We start from the raw sequence: 22,828 nt of genomic DNA, 5'->3' as shown, positions 1-22,828 counted from the left end.
GCCAGGTACAAGAGAAAACCATATACGCTGCCTTTGCCCAGCCTCTATAAAAGCATCACCCAGCCAAAAGCAAATATCTGCCCTTACATCTAAAGGCAGATCACCACATCCCTCATGGAACACAAGTGAAAAAAGTCAAGAAAATAAAGCACAGGAGGCTACTACAGCATTTGGATGCTGGTTGAAATGCCCCGTCTTTAGAGATGCTGCAATCCGACCACTCGAGAGAACACGATAACATTAACCAATTTTACAAGTGATGGACATGGAGAGGAGGTTCCCAGCCCTTCCACAAAGAGCACAGGGTGAATCCTCACTGGCTGGAGACTCCCAGCCTCCAGCTATTTGTAAATAAATAAAAATAACCTCTCTTAGCACACAGAGTGAGGAGGGATGTGCAGGAGCAGCCTCTACAACACAGTTGTTGCCTTCCCTGGTTCACTAATGACTTGCTTTACCTGAATTCTGATGCTCCGCTCCCTTCCAGATGGTGTTCCTCTTGGCACTTTCTCGCCAAGTCTGTTTAAACAAGAGAAGCCGTGTTTTTTGTTGCAGGCTGCACGTAGTTTGGGAATTGCCTGGTTTTCTTCCCCTCCTTCCCCTCCCAGCTCCAAGTGTTTCATTTGTTTGGTGTTTCTGAACCATGGGCATATTTGCATTAACAACACAATGATTTCTTTGCTGTTTTTTTTTCCCCCCCCACCGGTTTCCTGCCCTGAATATCAAATACACATACGCATCTTACGCTTGCCACCTATGTGGATGCTTCAATTCTTCCTATCAATGGGAGCAGGGCAGGCTTGGTTTCATTTGTTTTCTTTACAACATCACAAAGCAATTCAGAGGTGTTCTCTGCAGGCAAAAAATACCTTCAAAGCGTGATAGCAAACCAGCAAAACAGAGCTGCCTTGTCTTTTTAAGGAGAGTCCAATGAAAATAGGAGAGAGCAGGGGGAATCCTGCACCTGGGCAAACAGCAGCAGGTGACAGATGGAGACAGACTCAGCCAAGAAGGTAAAAATGAAGGTAAAAAGCTTAAAAATGCTCACAAGGTTTACTTTTCCACCTTCACCTGGTATTGTTGGAAGCTGAGCTTTACTCACAGGGTTGTGGGAGGACAGCTGGGGAGAAAAGGCTCCCAAAAAAATCTCCTGGCTTGCCAAAAGGTGGAGAAGGAACAACAAGATCTGTTCTGCTGGTCTCAGACCTAAACATCCCCAAACTTGAGGCAAGGCAGGGTCACAGGCTGCCCTGCGCTATGAAACAGAGACGATGCTCAGGTCCTCCCCATCCCCACCACTGGTTTACGCTTTGTTTGCTACTGGAAATTGCTCTGGTTTTCCCTCCGTGTCTCAGTGTCCCTCATCCCCATGTCTCTGTCACTTCACGTCCCCCGGCCCATCCATCCCCCTCCTATAGCTGTATCTTTCTCTTCAGGTTAGCGTCGCTAATGTCAGAATCATTCCATCTGACAAAGTCTCTGCTTGTCCGCATCTCCCTTGTCTCCTTGAATCTCCGTCAAGGCCTTTTCCACATGTCTAAGCATTTTAATGACATATGGTGCTGGGACTTGGGGGAGGGAGCATCACTCAGATGGGAGGAGGATAAAAAGCAATACGGTTAGTAATCAGCCAAAACACTTGGGGAAGGTCCTGGAAGAAGACAGGACAGGGAAGGAGGCATCTGGAAAGGATATTCTTGGATAAAGCTGGTCCAATGCACTATTTGGTTCTTCTTCCAACTGTCCCACAGTAGCCCAGAGGAAATTGCACCTTTTGAGGGTTTCTCTCCCCACCCCCCCAGCACCACAGACTTAAGACTTACTTTTCTCAAAGCACAGTCTTAGCAGATTCCAAAGCTTCCAGACAGCTAAGAAGCCCCAGAAGTCCTTTTAAGATGTGGTATTGAGCAAAATCCTAGTGGATTTCTCCTTAAGTAATTGCATCTTGGCTGCTTATAATCCTCCTAGGTTTTAATTCTGCTCTACCTGCTATAAACTAGTGAGAGACATGGCAGGACGCTAGGATGACAACTGCTGTGCTCCATAGCAGCAAATAAAGTCATCTTGTCTTAAAGGTGGTTCAATATGAAAGTCACTAGGGCATCAAAAGACAAAATAAAAAGAAAATGGACCAAATGACTCTAACAGACACCCTGACTGCCTGCCCCAAGACAGAGGTGACAGTAACACCAGGTTTTTAAGATCCTTGCCTCTTTAGGAGCTCTAATCCTACTGCAAGCCAGCTGAACTTCGGCTCTTAAGTGTTCTGGCAAATCCCATCCTTGGCAGATTAATTAGCAAGCCAGCAGAAATCCTTCATCTTGGGTAGAAGGACCAAGAACCTGCACACATGGCTGCACAGTCCTCATGACTTCTGCTGACCTACAACTGCATGGGAAGCAAAATGAAGAGGGGATGGATTACACTTTCTCAGTTTTATTCAGTGACACCACAGCATCTTCTGTTTATTCTCTATCCCTGGCATATTCTTGGGGTTTTGGGAAGCTTCACGAGACTCTCCATCTACAACACAAAACCTCAAATGAAACCAGCACTATTAAGAACCACAGCAATTTACCCCAGTTCCTAAATTAAAGACGAGACCCCAAAGTGACAAGCAAGATTCTCTTGCTGCCCAGGTTCTTAGTTCTTTGTGACACAGTTACATTAAAAGCAAATAAGTCAATAGGAACCGCTAGACAAAACCCTCATTTGTCAGATGCCAAGAGGGAAAGATGAAGGTACGCTCCAGGAATTTATCAAGGAAATCTGTTGAGATGTGCAACTTGTTTTGAGCAAGATGCCGAAGACAAAGCAGTTTCCCACTTGAACCTGTACACAGACCAATGAATTATGAAGGAGAAATAACCGCTCCCTTTAACACTCAGCATTGCCTGGCATCTGATTTACCATATCTGCCAAGGCTGGGAAGCTAAAGGATCATGGCCAATGCTTTCTGTCCTCCACATCTCCAGCAGTCAGGCTGCAAATAGTTGTATCCTGCTGTGTTATAAAGCCCCAGAGCTTCCCAAATATTCTTCTAATACAGCTATCTGCCTGCCCTCCTCTGGGAGGGAGGAGGGAATATTTTCAGAGTTGCAAGCAAAGTTTGTTTGAACTAGGCTTAAATCAACAGCAACAAGAGCAGCACTAAGCCAACCTCAAGCACTTGTGAAAACACTCTGCTTTAAATAGCGACTCTTCAAGCCTTAACGTCATGTAAAGCTCAAGAAGATTTTACGGGCCACTGAGAGCATGGAAAACCTTGGCATCCCATTTGCAACCCGAACAGCTTTGCACTAACAGGACTAAAGCAGCTTTGAAGTGTGGGTGCAGTGGCCTAGGAGCAGGGCTTGGGTCGACAGCATTTCCAACAAGAAGCCCCCGCAACAGCCTCAATTCATACACCTTTCCAGGAAACCAAGCTGAAAATTCACCCCCCACACCAGTGGTCCTTTAGCTGGAACAGAAGCTTGCAGGTTTCCAGATATAAGGCAACTCCTAAACTGGGTGTAGACGTGCTCCTTAAAGCAAATAACTTCTCAGCAGCCCGCCTGGATGCTGTTCATATCTGTCACCAGCACTGTCAGGGTCAAGATGTTGCACTGTGCTGGTCCAGGCAGGCACTTTGCACGCTCAAAATTCATTAAAGTCAAATACTCCTAAGACTTTTACATATGAAAAAGCAGATGAACATGAGACAGAGTGGTTCGACGCAGTACAGGCAGAGGGTGTTTTTTTTAATGAAGGTATATTTACTCAGCAGAGCTGAAGGGCTGCTTCTTCACAGCAGGTTGGGGCTGCTATGCAAATAATAATAAATACTTTGCACTTTTCAAGCATGCTTTACCCGAGAAGAGCTCTGCAAGCACAAACTGCACTAAGCTGCACAAGGAATGAGGAAGAAAACAGGAACAAACACTTCACCCAAGACGGAAACACAGAAGCCTCTTGGGTGGAAAGCAGAGACATTTGATAGCACCAACAGCTTTCCCGACTCCCCCGTGAAAACACTCTGCCATCCCTAACCTCACATTTGTGTGGTTGGCAGCTTTCTAGAAACAGCAGCTCGATATCGATTCGGAAAACAGAGTCATCTGTGGTTCATTACTCCCAACAGATTTCATACGGGATCCTGCCTGATGCTTCAGCTGCTTCTAAGCCAGCTAAGCCTGAAAGATCTGGTGCCGGTATAAAACAGTAAAGCTCCTTATGAAATATCTCGTATAGGACAAAAGCCACCACAGGGACAAGTTCATCCAGCCTAGAGAGATTCCAGCATTATTAACCAGCTTTCCAGGAGGTCTCCTTGGGCTGGAAAACAAGGTGTTGGGGAGCAAAGGGACAGGATGGCCAACGCCACCTGTCTATTCAACAGCTCTAAAACAAACACAGATTAGATGCAGCTGAGAAGCAGCCCAGGCACTACAGGCAAATAGGAGCCCTTGACTCGTGATACAACAAAATTCAGCAACACAAAAGGACTGTTCCCTTCAACTAAATCACTTTTGGTCTCTTCCTCTCCAGAGGGAGAAGTTGGTTTTGAGATACAGGCACCAAAACCAATCCTACAGCTGACTATGGAAGTGGCAACCTGCAGATATAACCCACAGGGAACTGAGATTCGGATCTCAAACAGCAGCAGAGCCCTGAGCTCCTCCTGGAGCCAGCACCACTGTGCTTCTAAGATACCAACTTATTTTGAAATCAATACCAAGATTTATCGATCCAGGAAGGAAATATCGAGTGACAAGAGAGCCTAGCTGATGGCAATCCCAATAGGTAATAACTTTAAATGGAGATGGGGGGAAAAAATTCCCACCTGAATTTTGTTCTGGGGCAAAACTCTGCATATGCTGATTATCACAGCACAGGACTTCTTTGCTCTTATCGCAATATTCACACTGACGATCTCAGATGCCAAAGCCTGGGACAGCACATCACCACTGAGTGAAAAGAGAAACCCTATTAGCTGTTAACACTCATCTGTCTGGCAGACAACAGGCTGCTAATACACACTACCATGAAAATCACAGCGAGAAATTCAACCTGCACAGTCAAGGCCAGACTCAGGCGTGTAACTCAGTGATGGCAGGAGTTCAAGCACTTAAAGCGTCTTTCGAAACCACAGTAGAAATCATGCTGTCCCATCCCTCTTGGAAATGGACTCCACTGAATATTGAGGCTCTGAAAAGACTGAAAAAAAATCCACACCAAAAAACAAACCAGCTCTACTTGACTGGTTGCAGCAAAATCTCATTGGTTGTATAATACAAAAAGGGTTTTAAGTTATCAAAAGGATATTGGGATAGAGGCTGAGGAGAACACACACTTAAAGTTGAGAAGCCAATGCCTTCACTCCAATACTTTGGAAGCAGCAAAATCCCATCATTATCCACATTCACTACTACAGGGAGGCAGCAAAGGTTTCCTGGGTGCTGCAGACCCACACAAAGCACCCAAGCCTGGTGGGACCAAACTGCAGAATTGCCATCCTGTAGCTCTGGGGAGTGAGCAACAGCTTCATAATGCAACAGGTCCGACCTGTGTTGACATGTTTTTAGGATAAACTTTGCTGTCAAAACCCACAAAACAGCTTTAGGAAGACAAACAGCTCTTTGTGGCTGTTTTGAAAAGGTGTGGGCAGCCCAATGTCTTACACAGGTAACCCCAAGGCACTGAAAAGCTGCAGACTGAGGTGGGAAGAGAGGGCTGGAGAGCAGGAGCTTTCCTCGATGTGATGACTGGCGTGTGGGCTAAAGGCTGCCAGCACCCGGGGACGCAACTGGCACAATATGACAGCCCTGCAGGAGGATAATTGGGCTGACAGTGCTGCGCAGACGAGCCGAAGTGTTTACCGGCTTTAATATTTAATTGTGCAAAACGGAGAGAAAGAAGCTGGGAGGAATCAGAGCTGCAGAAGACAGGGATGCACGTGCATGCCGGGTGCTCCAGTGCCTCCGTGCCAAGCTGAGCACCTAAATGAGCCAAAGTACCAGCCTCAGAAGCACTGTTTTGGATGTGCCCCATCATGTTGGCTTCTGCCATGCTCCCTTCTGCTCTCCTCCCTGGTACAAGACAAGTCCCAGCATGGAAACACTCATAAGCAACAAATCACCTGAGAAGGGCTCCCTTCCCCTCTGTAGGACCCCAAAAACCCAGCTTGTAAAGAAGATAGAATGCTGTTCATTTGCAAGACTGTTCTTCTCATTCACTCCTTTGTTAAAGGGGGTGGATGGAAGGATACAAACAAGCAGGTCCCCTCTATCCTAAAAATCCCAGTAGCTGACCCACCGGCCCTGTTGACTCCGCTCAAAGTCATTGACCTGGTTCCCAAACAGGGGCTTTCCACCACTATTTGTCTTCGCAAGAGCACAATCGCTGTCAGACACACTCAAACCTTTCTATTCCTTTTCCAAAAGGATACCAAATCAGCTCCAAATAAGTCACTGAAAAGCCCTACATCCCACTAAGGGAAAAGCCTGAACTATTGTGCAACAAAAGCCACCGTTTATATTATATCTCTGCATATAGCCAACCTCGGCAAGGAAATTAAAAGGAAGGCTGGCTCCATAAATATTGCAGTGTGAGCAACACAGAGGACTTTGCTGGATTATCACCGCTAAAAGGAACTGCAAAGCATCCAACTACACAAATGAAAGATGTTAATAGAGCGGTCCCAGCGGAGAGGAAAGCTGTATATTACATGGAGCTGCTTTCACATCCTGCAAAATGTGCAGATTTAAATAACGCTCCCCTTTTTGCACAGAATAAATCTCAGCATTTCCCACAAAGAAGTGCAGTGCATGTCTACTCCAGTGGGCACAGATGGCTTACAGGAGAGATGGGTGATGGATTGAAGACCTGACATTTGTGTCCCTCACTTGATGCAATGGTACCAAATAGCTCTTCTAGACAAGGCCAGGCTGTGACATGCCTTCATATGTAATCTTGCTACCTGTGGTACTCTTTAAATACAAAAAAATGAAAGAGTTAGGACAGATTTTTCTCCAGAACCTTTTAATTAAGCCATTAGTCTATTTCCTCTTAACCCACACAATGAAAGAAATGAGCGGCCTGTCTTCGCAGGAGCAAATGACTTCCCTAGAGTAATGAAGACGCATTATCATACAGAAAAAATCATTAGTTGCTATGTCCAGGACAACGCGATTGCTCAATTACTCCATCGGAACAGATAGCACCCTTCTCAGTGCCCCAAGCGCAAACCTGAAAGGTGATACATCCAAACGGACATACCCAGAGAAACATCCGTTGTTCAGGAGAAGACCTGGACCAGTAGGGACGTCCCACCTGAATTATTTTGCAAGCCTTTGCTCACTTCACCTTTAAGGCATTTAATATGTTTTTGATGTAACCGTTGATGGAATATGATCAACAGCATCCAGGAGACCTCTCAATGAGAAAAGACCACTGTCAGCTTGGGTTTGGTTCCCCTTCTTCCCCCAGGAGCTCTAGGATAGCTGCAAAATACTATTTTCACCCACAACCTATGTGATCAGGATGATCCGACTCACAATTTCCCCTCTTCATCGCCCCCAGGATGATTAAGAGTAAGATTTAGTCACCTAACTACAGTCCCATTATTCCTTCAAATCCATAGTTTCAGTTCTTCTCTCACCTACTGAGATACCCATTAGAAAAATGACTCATTAGCTCTTCCCCCTGTGTCTTCGGCACAGTATTTCCAACATGCAGATATGGGTCAAGTGACACTATTCATGAACTCCCATCAAACCCATTCAGCTGTTCGGACTGAAATGGGGGAGTGGGTGTCAAAAGTGAAAGTGGTTTATTTAGACATCTTCCCCTCTACATGAAACATTAACTTCCCACACTCCCCCTCAAGACATCCCTGAAGTTCATTTACTATTTAAAAAAAGGGATTTTAAAGTCTGAATAAAGAACATATCATATCAGATGAAATGTTTTATTTGACCTGAAACAAATATTTTCAGTCTTGTTTTCAGTTAAGCCAATATAGCATTTCTTCAGCATTCAGTTCAGACAAGGAGTGGGGGACAAAAGTAATTGAGAGCTCTATACACAGCCCATTCTCTAACAGCTGCCAAAAGGACTGTAGCTTATGTTAATATTAAAATACTGCTTTAGCAATTTATGAACATTATCTGGAAAGCTAAGACACGAATTAGCAGAGACGAAGCAAGTTACCCAAGATAATGCATTCTGACATTAATACCTTTCTATTGTTTGACTAACTTTAAACAGATATAGGTTTATACTGAAAAAAACCCCACACAACGGGAAAGCTTGATGGTTTATAGAGATTTGAGATTATTTCCAGAACCATTTCCAGCCCTTGGTGGGTAAGTGGCACATCTGGACCCATCGCATTCAGCTGTCCCAGAGCAATGCTCCTTAGAACTCCCTAAAAATCACCCTAAAGGACACCTTGTAGGGTTTTTAATACCCATATCCTAGTGAAAATGTGCAAAAATTTGGCTTCTGGACTCAATTACCGCATTCCTCAAGTCCTTGCATGAAGGGTGGGATACTCAAGTACTTTGAACAAAAGGCTGGTGACCTCCAAGAGAACCTGGTGTTGCTGCCAGGGGTTTTATACACACAATATGTGCTGAGTGTTGTGGCAAACACCACCTTGCAGCTACACAAAGTTCATTCCCCACCTCAGCAGTGATGCAACCAGTGGGTATCATGGCTCAATTTCAGAGATGGTGCTGCATATGGCAGTTGCTTTACTTAAATGCAAACCAGCAATCTCTGCCTTCACATATGACAATTGCCATGTGATTTCTGTCTCATTAAGCTCCAAAATGTAAAACAAATGGGATTTATGCGGCTGCTGTTTGGCGTGCGCTTGCACAGTGTCAAATCTTGCCTTCGACGGCTCTTTGGTCTTGTCACTGTCTTAAAATAAATTGTTTGGCTCCTGAGGCAACACAATAGCTGATGGTTTCCTACCCCAAGCTGAAATACAGCATGGGGGAAAGACAGACATGGAGTAGATCTAGCAAGAAAACCAGTTTTCCCCCCCAGGCTGTAATACAAACTAGCACAGATCTCTGCTGCAGACTTCTGTGCCTCAGTTTCCCTCACCTGCCACTGTCAGATTCACCAGGCTTATTCAGTTCCCAGTGCAGCATATTTATATATAAGTAGTTACGTTGTACATGGAATAACAAGCTCTGAAACACACTTAATCCTAAGGGATGAGATTCTGTCAATCATCCACTGAGGTACCAACAATATTCCCAGTACAGCGCATTGTAAACCCATTATTTAGGGTAAATTTAGCACATGACACTCTTATACAGGCTGGCCAATGCTCAAGACGTGAAGATTCGTGACCACAGGTCTCCAGAGTCATAACACTGATCCTTCTCTTCCCATTCCAAAGACCAGCCACCCATTGATGCTCCACAGACTGACAGGACCAGCAAAGCTGCTCCTAAACCCAGAGCATCTGCAGCAACACAACCAGCCACCGAGCATCCCAGAGCAAAACAATGGGATTCACCTGGACCACAAGGTCTGGGATTATTACCTGTGAAAGTGTCAGAGAGCACCAGCTTCCACTTCCAAAGGCAGCCTAGCATTAAAACTGAGTTTTACCTAAAGCAACTCTTTTGGGGGCTCAACTTTGGTCATCTTCAAAGGCATGACATCTACTTAAAGTATCAGGCAAAACCCTGGTATTAAAGGTGTCTTAAAACATCCCAAATTGGGTGTCTACCTCCAAGCTCCAGCAGCTGTTGGATGTTCCAGCCTGGCATGACCACCCAAGGAAGGACAAGCACTGAACTTCAGCTCCCCATGACCCACCACACTGTCCCTGCCACGAGGCCACATTCTTATCCCACAAAATGTTGTCATCTGGGGCACAAAACATCTTGCAAGCAGCAGAGCAAGTACAAGGAATTATAATTCTGGCAGTACAAAGTGGCACAGAAGGAGATGCATTTACGGAGAGCCCGCAAAACCGGGGAGAAACATGACTACAAAAATGAGGTTTCTATGGGAAGCACAAAGCCGAACATTGTTCAGCAAAGCCCTGCTCCGCAAGCCAAGGAAGAGAACCTGCTACAAAAGCAAGAGCTCCCACCGATGCCATTGTCAAGCTTGTAGAGCAGAGATTTCTCTGGAAGAAAAGCAGACCCCGTGACAATTATTTGTAACTACACATACATCTTCCCATCTTGTCTTTTGTTGGTGCAACACAGACCACATGTGTCTCCAAGCCAGGGAAAGGAAAGCTACCAGCAGTATCAAGGAAGGCCAAGATTAATCTGGTTTCACATAGATAAAAAAAGCACTGAAGCAATCAGTTTTAAAATTAATATTAAAGTTGTAAGTCACCTTTGACTATATTAAAATACAAACTGGAGCATACAATAAGCCCCAAATAAGCCCCACCGGCAGTCAGAACAGCTCCCTTATCAACCTCCAACATCCCCCGTAAAATAATAACTGGAATCCAGACTACTCCGAGAGAAACTCGCCTTCCCGGGGCAGCACGATGTGACCCAAATTCCTGCTGCCATTTCCAAAGCCCCAGCTTGGCCGTCGTTCAGCAATGAACTCAGCTGCAGCAGAAGTCATCTGGGGAGGGAGAGCTGGCACAGATAGGCTGAGCGCTAAGCTCTAAGCCAGGTCTATGCGCTGTAGATTTGGGGCAGGGGATGAGAACGTGAAGGGATACGGAGCCACAATTCAATGAAACACCTGGGGTTTGGTGCCTTTTTCTTCCTCCCCAGCAATGGTGCGGCATTTTGGGAACCATTTTTTTCCTCCTGGCCCTTGGCTTCCCCCTTCTCTATCTGACACTTTGCTTGATATTCCCAAGCTTTCTGACCTTGAAAAAGGCTGGAAGGCTCCCATCAAGGAGGACCACAGCAGCACCAATGGAAGATGTCCTCAGCAGAGCAGGATTGACGGGCATGACAGCCAAAGCCCATAAGAAACATCCCAAGGTTGGTTGAAAAAACTGCAGAAGTAACAGCCCAGTGATGAAGGTTCTGATGAGGAGCATGGGCAGCAGGTACCCACACTTGCTCTGAGCGCTGCTGCAAAGCCATGGAGAGAACAGGGGCACAACCCCATTATTTTGCCAATATTCAGCATCAAACAGCTCATGTCAGCTCTAACCAGCTCCAACACTGTACTATTTCCCCTTCCTCATGTGGCAGGTCCACACCCAGACCCAGTTAGCACCAGTATAACCACAAAAAAGCATCTCTGGTGAGTTAAGCTGGGCTGAAATTATCCTTCCATCTCCATAATTGCCTCCACAAGGGTTTGGAAGGATGGAGCCAAGAGCTGCCGGAGTAGAGACCATCAGCTTCAACCACACAGGGGACAAGTGAGTCTCAGGGAAAAACGCCACCAGAGCTGCACAAGTGGCTTTCCAGCAGCCTGCCGCCTGCTTGAGAAGGCTCCAAATAAATAAATAAAACCATCGCCTCATCAGCATGCAAATCTATTCAAGCCCCTGTTTTCAATTTGAATTCTATGCATACAATCAAGAGTGCAAAAAATGCAAATTGCATCAACGCACCCATACGAAGAAACAAGCAGGAACTCTGCACAAAGGGATTAGGGGCCAGGCTGCTTCCCTCCAAAGATTACAGTGCTCTGGGGGGATGCTTTTGTCAGGGAGCATCCTTTAATGGCCACCGGTCACGCAGCACTGAGCTTTGCCTATAAACTGCTTTAAAAAGCACTGCGACTCTGGCTCTGGCTGCTGCTTGTTGCAGGCAGGTTGCGGGGGACAGGAGGAAGAAGTGAAGAGAACTTCAATGCACCCCGTTTTAGCAAAGCAAAGCTCTGAGCTCAGCTCTAACATGAGCCTCAGGCACTTTCTCCAGCTTACTGGTCCCACAGCATGGGAGGTCCTGCTCCCAGTTGGGCGCAGAGCAGACGGGAGGCTGCACACATTCATTTCTCCCTCCTACGTGCGCAAAATCCTCAACCCGCCATTTATCGTATTACATTTTCATTTTAAAAGTAAATATCTGTTTTCAATTAGTAGTTACAGTGAGGGGCATGCATCACTGAGAACACTTATTTCTCTTCCTTTTCATTATTAGATTAGAAGTCACTCAAGTTTAACTACATTTAACAGCAGCAGAGACATAACTGTTCTGCAGACGCTAATCTGCTTCCCACCTCCACCCCCAAAACAGCCCCAATCTGGCTAATTTATCCATTCCCTGCACGTCCAGGCTGCCAAAAAATCCCATTGCTTTACCCTCCCGACACAAAGTCTTACCCCTTTGCAATTTAACCTACGTAGCAAGGATGCTCGCATGGGCTTCCTCAAGGTTATATTAAGTGGATAAAAACCAGAGCAGAGATTTGCCCAAACCTTACAAACAAAGCAAAAAAAACCCTTTTACAAACAAAACCAAAAGGATGGAAGATCAACCATCTCTGGCTCTCCACCTACTCATCATTCCCATTGGATGAGAGGGAAGCATGGCACCTGGCTAGCCAATATTTTCCCCAGGTCTCCCAAATATTCCCCAGCCTCCTCATCTCCATCCCAACCAGGAAAGCCCTTCATCCCAGAGACATCATCCCTCAGCACATCCAGGCGCTGCCTGCTCAGCCCTCTGCTAGAGCACTCATAAGCATAATAGTGCTATTATACTTTGCTCATTATGCCTCATTTTTATTACATGGGCTCATTAAGAAGCCTCTCTAATTTAACAGCATCCCTCAGCCTCCACATGGGGGCTCCAGCTGCGTTTCTCGTCAATCACTATTAAAAACACAGGACAAAAATTACTATTATACCCATTACTGCCCATCAATCTCTTCAATTGCCTCTTAGGTCCTGCTCAATGCACCAGGGCCAGATGAACATCATTGGCACCTTTATAATCTTTCCATATTTTCCAATAACTATGAGCCAATTTTATGGGTGCTTTCAGAGAAGAGTAAGTAAGGCACATGGTGTACAGGAGAAGTCATCATGGTGTACAGGAGAATGGGCAAGAAAAGGATGCAAACAGACCAAAAGAACAGCCGTGTGCTGGAAAACAATGCAATTGCATTGAACCTACCTCAAGACACTTTTTGGACAAACAAATCAGGTTAACATTGTCCTAGAATTAAATACATTGTGACAAATTGTCAGACCAAAGTCAAGAAGAGATCTGCACCCCACTTCCAAACCCCAGAGAAGGACAACCAGCAATCAACACTCAAATAGTTTCTAAAGCAGCTTCCCAGCATCCCTTCATCCAGAGAAGAGCAGTACTCACCATCCTTTGTGCATTAAAAAAACCCTTCCTGAACTATACATTAAACCTGCAAATATCAAAACATGGTATTTTGGCAAGTCCAGTTCAACATTTCCAATCCATAATTCTCAGCTGCTTCCTGCTCCACAACAAGTTTCAGAACTTCAACTTTTCTCCTTGATTTCGAGCAAAATGCTTCTACTAGGACAGCAACTCCAGTACACTTGGAAGAAAACCAAACCACAGACAGAAACTACCTGCTGCAGCAAAATCCTTATGCTATATGAGAAGCTCTCCATAACCACCTCTGTAAAGAAATTAACGGACATCACCCATCTGACAATTGCATATGGTCCATTCCTTTTTCTTGACTAGTTTCACTCTCCCCCTCTTTTCCTCCCTCCATTCCTGCTCAACCTCAGGAAAAACCTGCTTTACTGGGTTAGTGCTGGTTTGCTGCCATTGCAAAAAGGTTTAAAAAACAAAGGCAAATTTTGGGAGGTGACAGGTAGTACACAAGAAGTACATTGCGCAGATATGCTGAGCAATGTAGCTAGTACCCCCTTGATGCAGCCAGCACCTCCCAGAGAAGGAGAGGAAGGTGAGAGGTGTCAGTTCTTTCAAAGAAAATGGAATTTTAGGAGGAGTTTAGCATCCCAAGCGTGGCAATCAGAGTGCCCTAGCAGTTGCCTTTCTAGCCAGCCCATTTGATAGAAGAGGGCTTTGAAAATTTCAAAGGGCATCGTGTTTGCTAGTTTATCACAAGTGTCTATCTTAAACCAATATTATCATTTTAAGCATGACCAGAGCAAAAGGAATCTTCAAGGAGCTGTTGCTGCCGCAGGAGCTAGACACACACACAAGAGGAAAAGGAAAAAAGACATGAGAAAAAGCAATCATTAAATCTTCTATAATATCCAGGACATGGTACTGGATCAGGACAACTCCAGGCATGCAGAGATTGAGCTGGATTGCTGAGTGTGTTTAAGCTGCACTTGAGAACTGGATTTAGGCACATAAAAAAGCTGAGGGGAAGCAGGGCTGAAGATGTGTCCCTTGGTTTCTGGTGGGGAAGCTCATGAGCAAAGGAAAAACCACCAGTACCATCTCTCAAGTACAGAAGGAAGACACCTTTCTCGAGGTTACCGGGTAATTTCCATTTTTATAAGTGCAAATAAAGGAAAGCACAAGAAATCTCCCACCTACTAGTCAAGGCTTCAGCTTAAACAGGAGTTAATTTACAGCCAACTCAGAGCTTTGATATCTTAAACCTTTTCAGTCTCTGGACAAGATGAGGAATAAGCATAGACAGTGTCAGACTGTGTGATCAGGAGGACAAAACACTCCAAACAGCTGTGCCTAAATTTAGCATCTGGTGCTTCTGTTTCTTCAGCACTTACAGGAGGGAGCCAGGAGGGGGGCCAAGACAGTGCCCCAGTCACTCCCAGCTTATTAAAGACACAGCCAGAAGGAGAAGAGAGGAGTGGTAAATCAGACTCTGGGGATTAGCTCCTGCGAGAGAGGACAGAAGAAGAAAGATAAATAAAACAAAGGCACCACTGACCAGCTACAGCATCCATCCGTGCTGCTGCATCCATGGGGGGTTCATCACCTCCTTGTGTGGCATCAGCAAAAATAAGTTTAGCACCAGGGAGGGGGCAAAAAGCAGTGGGTCAGACACAGCCCCACATTCCCCTTCTACACCCTCACCCTCGCTGCTTTTTGAGCAAGCTGATGGCATTTATGTTCCCCTTGGCAGGGTCATCTCAAGATCTGCCCCATTGCATGGAGATGTGTCCAACCATACAATGGGGTGACTACTGCTCCTCAGGAGGGGTCCCCCAAGTCTCCTCCGTACCCCATCCCTCCAATAACCTCTCTGCAGCACAGTGAGGGGAATGGCTTTGGGTGCTGAACCCCAAGTCTCCCCAAGAAGCTGGAGCCCAGCAGGTACCTTGCACCTCTACAAAAGAGTCCTACACAGATCAGTCGGCTCCATGCGAGCGCTGCTGCTGCCACCGCCAGGCTGAAGTGGAAAAGCAAGAAGAAAAGCTGCATTATTTCTGCGAGATGACCTGGTTTGAGATTTGAAATACTCAGATGTTTCTGGTGTTCCTTCCCTGCCCTGTACCCCCTTCCTCTAGTCTGAATTATTAAGACACCCCACATGTCTGCAAGCTGTTTCTTCAGCACCATAAATGTGTAGCCTAACGAGGTGAGAGCCTTGGTTAGACTCGGCTCTAGGAACAAGTTGCAAAAACCTCCCCGACTGCTCGCCAGGGCTGCTAGGACACGACTGGGATGCTCTGCTCAAGTCACCTGGAACAGCAAGGGCCAGTCATTAAAATACACACTCTGCAGGGTAACGAGTCCACACAGACCAGAAGCAGAGACAGGCATTAGAGGAGCTGATAAGGCTCATCTGCCTGCTAACGATTTTGTCTACAGTTATTTTTGTGCAGCTGGGAACGAGTGGCTACAGTCAACTACTTGCCAGCTGGGGAGAAAGCAGCAGTTTTGCATGGCTGGAAATGGAAATACATCCAGCTCAGCCCCGCCACCGCGCTCCCAGACTTTCTCTCTTTGCTTGCAGAGCCCTCCATGAACCGAGGCAGCACCCGGTGACATCTCAGGGTGACCGGGGAACGTGCAAAGTGAGGGGTGATAAGCCCATTGCAGCCAAGCAACTCTCAGTTTGCACTGGAAACAGCAGAGGTAGGTCCAGCCAAGCACTGGTGGCCTGGGCAGATCTTCAGAAGGATGCTCACACTGAGCCAGCAACTGGTTAAATCAAGCTTTTGGCTTTGGGTTGCCAGCTAGTGCCAAAAAAAAGGCTCTCTCTAGAGCAGCCCTGTTATTCTGGAGGGTAGTCCATGCACCCCTTGCTCCCCACACCACTGAAAGGTGCATCTGCACCCTCCCCATCCCCTTGGTGTCCACCCAAAGTGTCTCCTTCCATCCTACATTCTCCACAAAGACTCATAAAATCCCACCCCTTGTCACCACTATTATGCAGCCTGGGCTGTCTGAACTTGATGCTGAGCACACAAGTGGGGCTGACATTTATTTAATCCTCATAGTAATGTTGACTGTGTACTTACTGAAACACCTCATGCTTATGGAAGACATTTGTTTCCAAGCAGCTTATGCTAAATTGCAGTGATATGAAGGAAACACTTATCCAATATTGACATTTACTGACTGGCAGCATACAGCTTGAATACTCATTTACCCTTATGGGGAGACAGGGAAAACCTGAGGAGGATTCAGGCCCTTCATTTCTGATCTTTTAATGAGTTAGGTAATATGAAGTTAATGAGTAAATACCCACCCAAAATGCAAGGTGGGACTGTAAATCCAATGCCTTCTCCCACTCACTCTCTGCTTGGGGGAAAATAAAAGTAATATTGGGCCCACAGCAGAAAGCTTTGATCCTTCATCCAAGAGAAAGTTTGAGAAAGTTCATCGGTGCTTATTTTGTCTATAATTACAGAATCACAGAAGCAGTCTCCCCCAGCCTGCAGCGTGCATCCCGCTGGGCAGCGAGCTCCTGAAAAAAACATCACTGACTTCTCTCTGTATTTCCCTTCCCACAGAGGCAGCCAAAAGCCTTTAGGTGCTGCAGCATCCAGCCAAAGCCTGGCACACCCAGGTAGGGCATCCACACCACAGCTTTGCCACATGTCATATTGAAAATGCCAGCAAGCGACCCAAGAACATAAATTCACCGGCACTTAAGAGGCGAGTTAGCCACCATCTGACCACACAGACATCAAACCAGCACAGCAATCTCACCAAACACAAAGTAATTGGAAACAAAAGACAGCATCTATTATCCTAGTTGAAAGTCTGATGTGCTTCTGTCAACAGCTAATGAGCAACAGTTATGGCAAAGCCCTCAAAAAAACCCCATCTTGCTCCACTCTGAGAACCCAAAAAGCACCAGACCAAAAGCTCTTGCTGCAAAGTAGGGGCGTTGAATGAACATATTAAGAGAAGATCCCGAAGTTAGCATCCAAATTTAACAACATGAGCGTTCCACCTCCTACTTAGCATGTGATGATGCTAAAAGAGGCAGGAGGCCCTTTGCTAAGAGGTACGCTCAAAGCACATTTCGATTTATTTTTTAAGCTGTTTAATGCAGCTCAATAAAGGAAGAGCCACGTAGCAGCCAAGCGACCTCCAGCTCCTCCTGCTCCGCTTTGGAGGCTGCTGCTGCCACCAGGGAAAGGCAAACACTCGAGCATGGCTCTTGCCAACCAGGCGATGAATAAACAGCCTTGACGGCGCTCAAAAGGCGTATTGAACCAGGACATCTGTCGGGCCGCGGTTTCCAAGACCAGAACGCAGCGTTTGCTCTGTCCTACCACAATGCACCGTTCAGAAAGGGATATTTTCCTCTTCCCTCCTCCAGCGGTTTGGATTAGAGATGTTTCTCAAGGCGCAGTGGAGCAGAGGAATAGAAAGCCAGGAGTCCTGAGCAGCATCAGGATTCTGCTATTCAACCCTTGCCTAGAAACAGCAGTGCAGGCTTTAAACTTCACTTCTTCCCAGTCAAAACAAAAACCCCACACGTCTCCTAGCACCTTTGAAATTAATACTGCATGTAAGGGATTCACACCCCCTGTGAGAGCTGGGACAACCGCCAGCCTCAAAGGGAGGGCAGGCAGCCTTAAGAACAGACTCACAGATCTGTCAACCACCTTAAATCTCAGCAAATAAGAGACTTGATTTACCACCAATTTGTTTCACTACCTATTGATTTATAAAATAAGATTGTAAACCGTCACTGCTGCCCTGTCTCCTTTTGGCCAGAGGTAGCTCTCCAAGAAGTCAAAGACTTGGATTGCTCCTAAAAAGAGGCTGAATCAGGGCCTTCATCAATTGTGGTTATAAATTTGCTGGTCTTTAAAATAAAGCAGAAAATAAAGCTGTTTAATCCTACTGGATGGATCCTGGAAGTGATGTAAAGCCATTTCTCCAGCAGTGTTTTCATGAAGTCTCCTCCAGCCAGCACCACACTGAGGAGCTGAAAGCCAGAAGAACCACGCAAATTTGCAAAACCAATCATTAAATCAGAGGTTTGAAGCCAGCCACGCTTTCTATTGCAGCCGCTTGTAGGAAAACAGTTTATTCAAAGACCTTGATCCTCAGCCAATTCACAACCTAAGGGGCACATCAGCCTCTCCCCTTTATTTAGGGCTACAAAAGGAAGAAGAGCATTGAGCCTTTTTATTCTAACTGTGCAGTCTAACTGCAGAGAGCCCAGGAGCTGTCAGGGATTTGTGTGTGCATTTCTACTCCATTTGGTATCCTCCCCTGAAACAATGGGAAAGCAGAGAAACCATCAACATCTGGCCCAGATGTGCTGTGCACAAACTCTCCAGGAATCTCTGTGTAATCTGGTAGCAGCATCAGGGCAGGTGTTTCTCCTCACTTTCATCCCTCTGGCAAAGTGCACTTGAAAAAACAAACCCACTGCTCCTCCCTCTTGTTCTTCTCAAATAATTCAAACCTTGCAAGAAAAGCCAGTTTGAACAAAGTCATCTGTGGTCCTCACGCAAATCTCACTGCAGGAGGTACAGACTCAAGATGGGGAGCTCTAAATTCTATTAAATCAGACATGGCAAGAGGCAATACTGCACTTTTTCCCCCCCTGGATAACACAGACTGGGGGCTCCCAGCTCTAGTTTAAGGTTTACTTTGGTTTCCCAGTTGTGAACTCCTGTGGTGCCACCAAACCCACACCTTTCCACCAGCAGCACCTCCCACTCGCACAAAACCTCTCCAAACCTTTACTGTCTTCTACTCGCTTTTAATTGCAACTTCTGCTGCGAGCACTCTTCCTTGCCTTAATTTTCAAAGCCCATTAGCACTCACTCCTTTTGCAGCACCACATGCAATTAGGTGGCTTCCCAAGAAGCAAGCAAAGCCACCAAGCCTTGTACACATACCTCACAGCACCTAAAAAACCTCCCCGAGATGCTAAAAATCCTTATCTCCTAGTCCTAGCCAGCAGTGGTGGGTGGAATTGGCCTGATTTCTCTTAACTAGCATAATTTTACCCTTTTTTCACCTGGGGGCTGATGACAAGGAACCAGGAATTTGAGCCACTGCTGCTAATAACAGACCCCTCTGACAGAAGATTGCAAAGCATTTGCTTCCAGGGAGGAACCAAGTGAACTGTGAAGGAGAAAAACATCGCCTGCAACACCCGGAGAACTTGGTATTCATCACCCTGAGGGAAAGCAAACACTACTTTAGAAAGAGAGCCCCAGGCAGGCACAAATCTTCCCCCTCCAAGGTACATTTCACATCCTGCCAAATTCATCTCAGTTGGTACAGGGCAGTAAGAGGAGGTGGTGGTTGTAGGTACATTTGTGGTCCTTCTTCCTACAGCTGAGGGGCTTTCCCCAGTTGCTTCCAGCCTCTCCCAGTTTGGCTGCTGCTGGAGCAGAAGAAGGAAGGGTAAACTATTCACTAGTTTCATGGCAGCATCAGTTTCTTCCCACCAAGAGATCCAAGTCTCTGCATGAAGCAAATCCTGCTGTGACTTGATCTCACCTTCCACCAAAAGTGTGGTCCTGACAGCTTTCGGGGGAGGTGGGTGGAAGAACGAGCAAAGCCAGGGGGAAAATAAACCCACAAACACAGCCCTGAAGAAGAAACAAGACCTATCGACTTCCAGCAAGAGCAAGCACAGGTTGTTTCAGCCCGCTTGCAAGGGTGAAAGGCAGAGGATGCTCAAGGGAAAGGCAATTTGTTCTTCTGAGATCAACTCAAGAGAAACACAGGAGTCAGCTGTAAGAAAGATGATGCTTCTCCTGGGCTGAGCAATGCCCGTGTACACCCAGGTGTAGCAAAGGAGCCAGAAACCTTCACTCCTCCTGCAAGCTCAGCTGGGAGCACCCAGCTTCAGCCTGCACAGTTTGCAAGAAACCAGCAGGATGCCACAAGGAAGCCCATGAATACAAACCCGAGGGCAGAGGTATACAGAGCCAGTGGTGGAAAATGCCTTTTTCACAAGGCTTTTTAAAAAACCCATACAATATCCAGACCACAGTTCCTCCCATCCCTCCTGCCCTTGGCTCAGGGGAGTATAAGTCCTGCCTGCCTTATTATGGCAAATCCCTTCAAGGCACTTTTGGTGCTGCAGGCAAGGAAAAAACAGCCCTGCCTGTCCCTCGCCCACAAAAAGCAGCCACCAAAACTCCTGATAGGCAGGGTCAAGTGATTTTTAGCTGTTTTTTCACCTGGGTTTTGGCCCACCAGCTCCCTCCAGAGCAAGGCGTGGATGCTCTCTGGGTACACACATCCCAACCCCACAGCCCACTGGTCCTTAGGAGCATCTTTGCACATGGAAAGCAAATGCCACCACACCTGGACAACCACAGCAGCTGCTCAAGGGGAGGCAAACACAACATGTGCTGGAAAACAAGCTTCAGTTCTTACATCCCCCCCAAAGTACCATGTGGTTTAAGGAATCCTTTGCATGAAATCCTATTAGGGATCCTTCACACAGTTTCACCCCAAAGGGGAAAGCTACTATGCTGTCGACAGCCCCTTTTTCTCATGTACTGTGAGCAGCAACTCCATGTAAAAGCATTTGGTTCTTCTGACGGGAGAAAAGAGCCAAAAACCCTCTGCAAGACACGATCTCTCTGCCTCGTAACCGAGCATGAATAAGCAAGGTACCAGCTGCACGCTCCTGACAGTACAGACAAGGGAAACAAATCAACCGAGGTCAGGATACAGCAGCTTTTAACGCAGGAGCTATTAAAAAAGTGCATTAGCCCTTATTAAAAATAATGGCTGCAAAAGGGAGGAGGAAGGAAAAAAAGGAATCAATTCCCCATTGGATCTCAGACACAAACTTGCTCATCTTGGTTACAAACTGCCATTTGACCTGCGGGAAGTCAAGAGGTTTGTGGGAGCAGGGAGAGATGCAGAAGGACAGGATCAGCTTCCAAATGTTGCTGATATATCCCCGAACCCACTGCCGCACCAGCAAGAGTTCGAATTTGTTCAGCCAGAAACCTACACGGAAGGCACAGTGGGTTTCTTTTGTGCAGGAGCAAAGGCAAATGCAAACACAGCTTTCTCCCTGAAGGAATATTAGTACAAGCAGAGAGAGGGGAAAGAGGAAAAAGAGGGGAAGGGAGGGCAGCGTGGGAGCCCAGTATCGCATCCGAGCCCAGGAAAAGCAGAGCTGAGGAGAAGCTGAAGCACAGCTGCCTCTCAATGCAACGTCCCTGCTCGGGGAATAGGGGGGAACGCAGCGTATGGTGGGGGATGCTCAGCAATAATGTCTGGCTGCGCAAAAAAGCAGCTGCCCATTGAGAAGTACCACTCTCTCCAAAAGTTTTATCCTTCATTTAATCAACAGATGGACTAGCTGCGTGGGTTCGGGAGTGGTTTTTTTCCCCTCCTTCTTTTGGTTTTTGTTTTAAAGCAACCCCAAGCCCTATCCTCACAAAGCCGGCTTCAGGACCAGGGCGGCGTGACACAGATGGTCTTTGACACCAGCGTCGTGAGGGGACGGGCAGCAGGTCCACGAAGCTTGGGTCTGGTTGTAGCTCAGCGTCCTCCACAGGTGACACATAGTCCATATACCAGGCATACAGCAGCATGACAAACACGGCTTCCCAAAATGCACCCCCCCCCTAATATTTTTGGGTTTTTTTTCATTTGTGGGGGCACACAAGCAAGTAGCAAAGTTACAAGGCTGATTCCCACACTCCAGCCCCTGCTCCCACGCTGGCGGGGAGGTGGGATCTGGATGTGACACCCCCAAAAAAGCCACCACAGGGGTTCCCTGTGCTGGCTGCACTCAAAGCAACTCTTCCACTCTCCTCTCATCCCTCTCTCCCGGAGCAAATCGCTCCCTACCCCGGCTTTACAACCGCAGGCTCCCGGGTGCAGCCAGCGGGTTCTCCCACCAGCCAAAGAGGCTTCATGCCCCCAAGCACCGAAATTCGTCCTCCATCGGTACCGGCTGGGAGGGGTAGGTGCTGTTGCTGAGCAAACCCGTGTTTACACACAAACACGATCTAATTAACGGAGCTGGAGCAGAAAGAACTCATTTGCATGCTAAAGATTTTTCTCAAAAAAAAGAAAAGGAGAAAGCTAGCCGCCTCGGCAGAGATGCATTAAAAAAACCCTCCGCAATCCTCCCTTTTTCTTCCCCCCCCACCTTCTCCAAAGAGCAAAAATCACACACAACACCCCCCAACTAAGTGCCGAGTCCCTACCGTGGCTGAGGAGGAAGGCGCCGAGGAGGAGGAGGAGCAGGTCTGCCTGGAAAGCGCTCATTCCTCAGGGTGGGCTCCGGGCGCCGGGGGGTCTGGGGGCTCCGTTACCGGGGATGCCGGAGGTGGGGGGCGTTCAAGCGGCCGCCGCCCGCCGGCTCCGCTCGCCCGGCTCCATCGCCGCCCCCCCAGCTCCTCCCCCGGCAGCGCTGCCTTGACTGGCGGAGCGAAGCTCGGCGGCGCTGCCTGGCTTTTTGAGGAGGGGGGGGGAGAGAGAGGAAAAAAGGGGAGGGAAGAAGAAAAGTGATGCTTACAGGGGGAGTAACTTGCACGCAG

The 22,828-nt window shown here is 47.0% G+C and overlaps 1 protein-coding gene across 1 annotated transcript in view; it reads right to left on the bottom strand.

The window, feature by feature from the left end:
* Positions 1-22,556, bottom strand: part of KIRREL3 (kirre like nephrin family adhesion molecule 3) — a gene marked incomplete at both ends in the record, with an annotated part of 215,526 nt that extends 192,970 nt beyond the window's left edge. The window contains one exon of the mRNA XM_080357923.1: positions 22,496-22,556. Within this exon, the coding sequence (XP_080214049.1) occupies positions 22,496-22,556 (61 nt within the window). The remainder of the gene's footprint in view (positions 1-22,495) is intronic.
* Positions 22,557-22,828: the final 272 nt, after the last annotated feature.

This window comes from Nesoenas mayeri (assembly GCF_963082525.1).
Source record: "Nesoenas mayeri genome assembly, chromosome: 22".
Classification (NCBI taxonomy): Eukaryota; Metazoa; Chordata; class Aves; order Columbiformes; family Columbidae; genus Nesoenas; species Nesoenas mayeri.
This window is presented reverse-complemented; position numbering and strand designations above follow the sequence as displayed.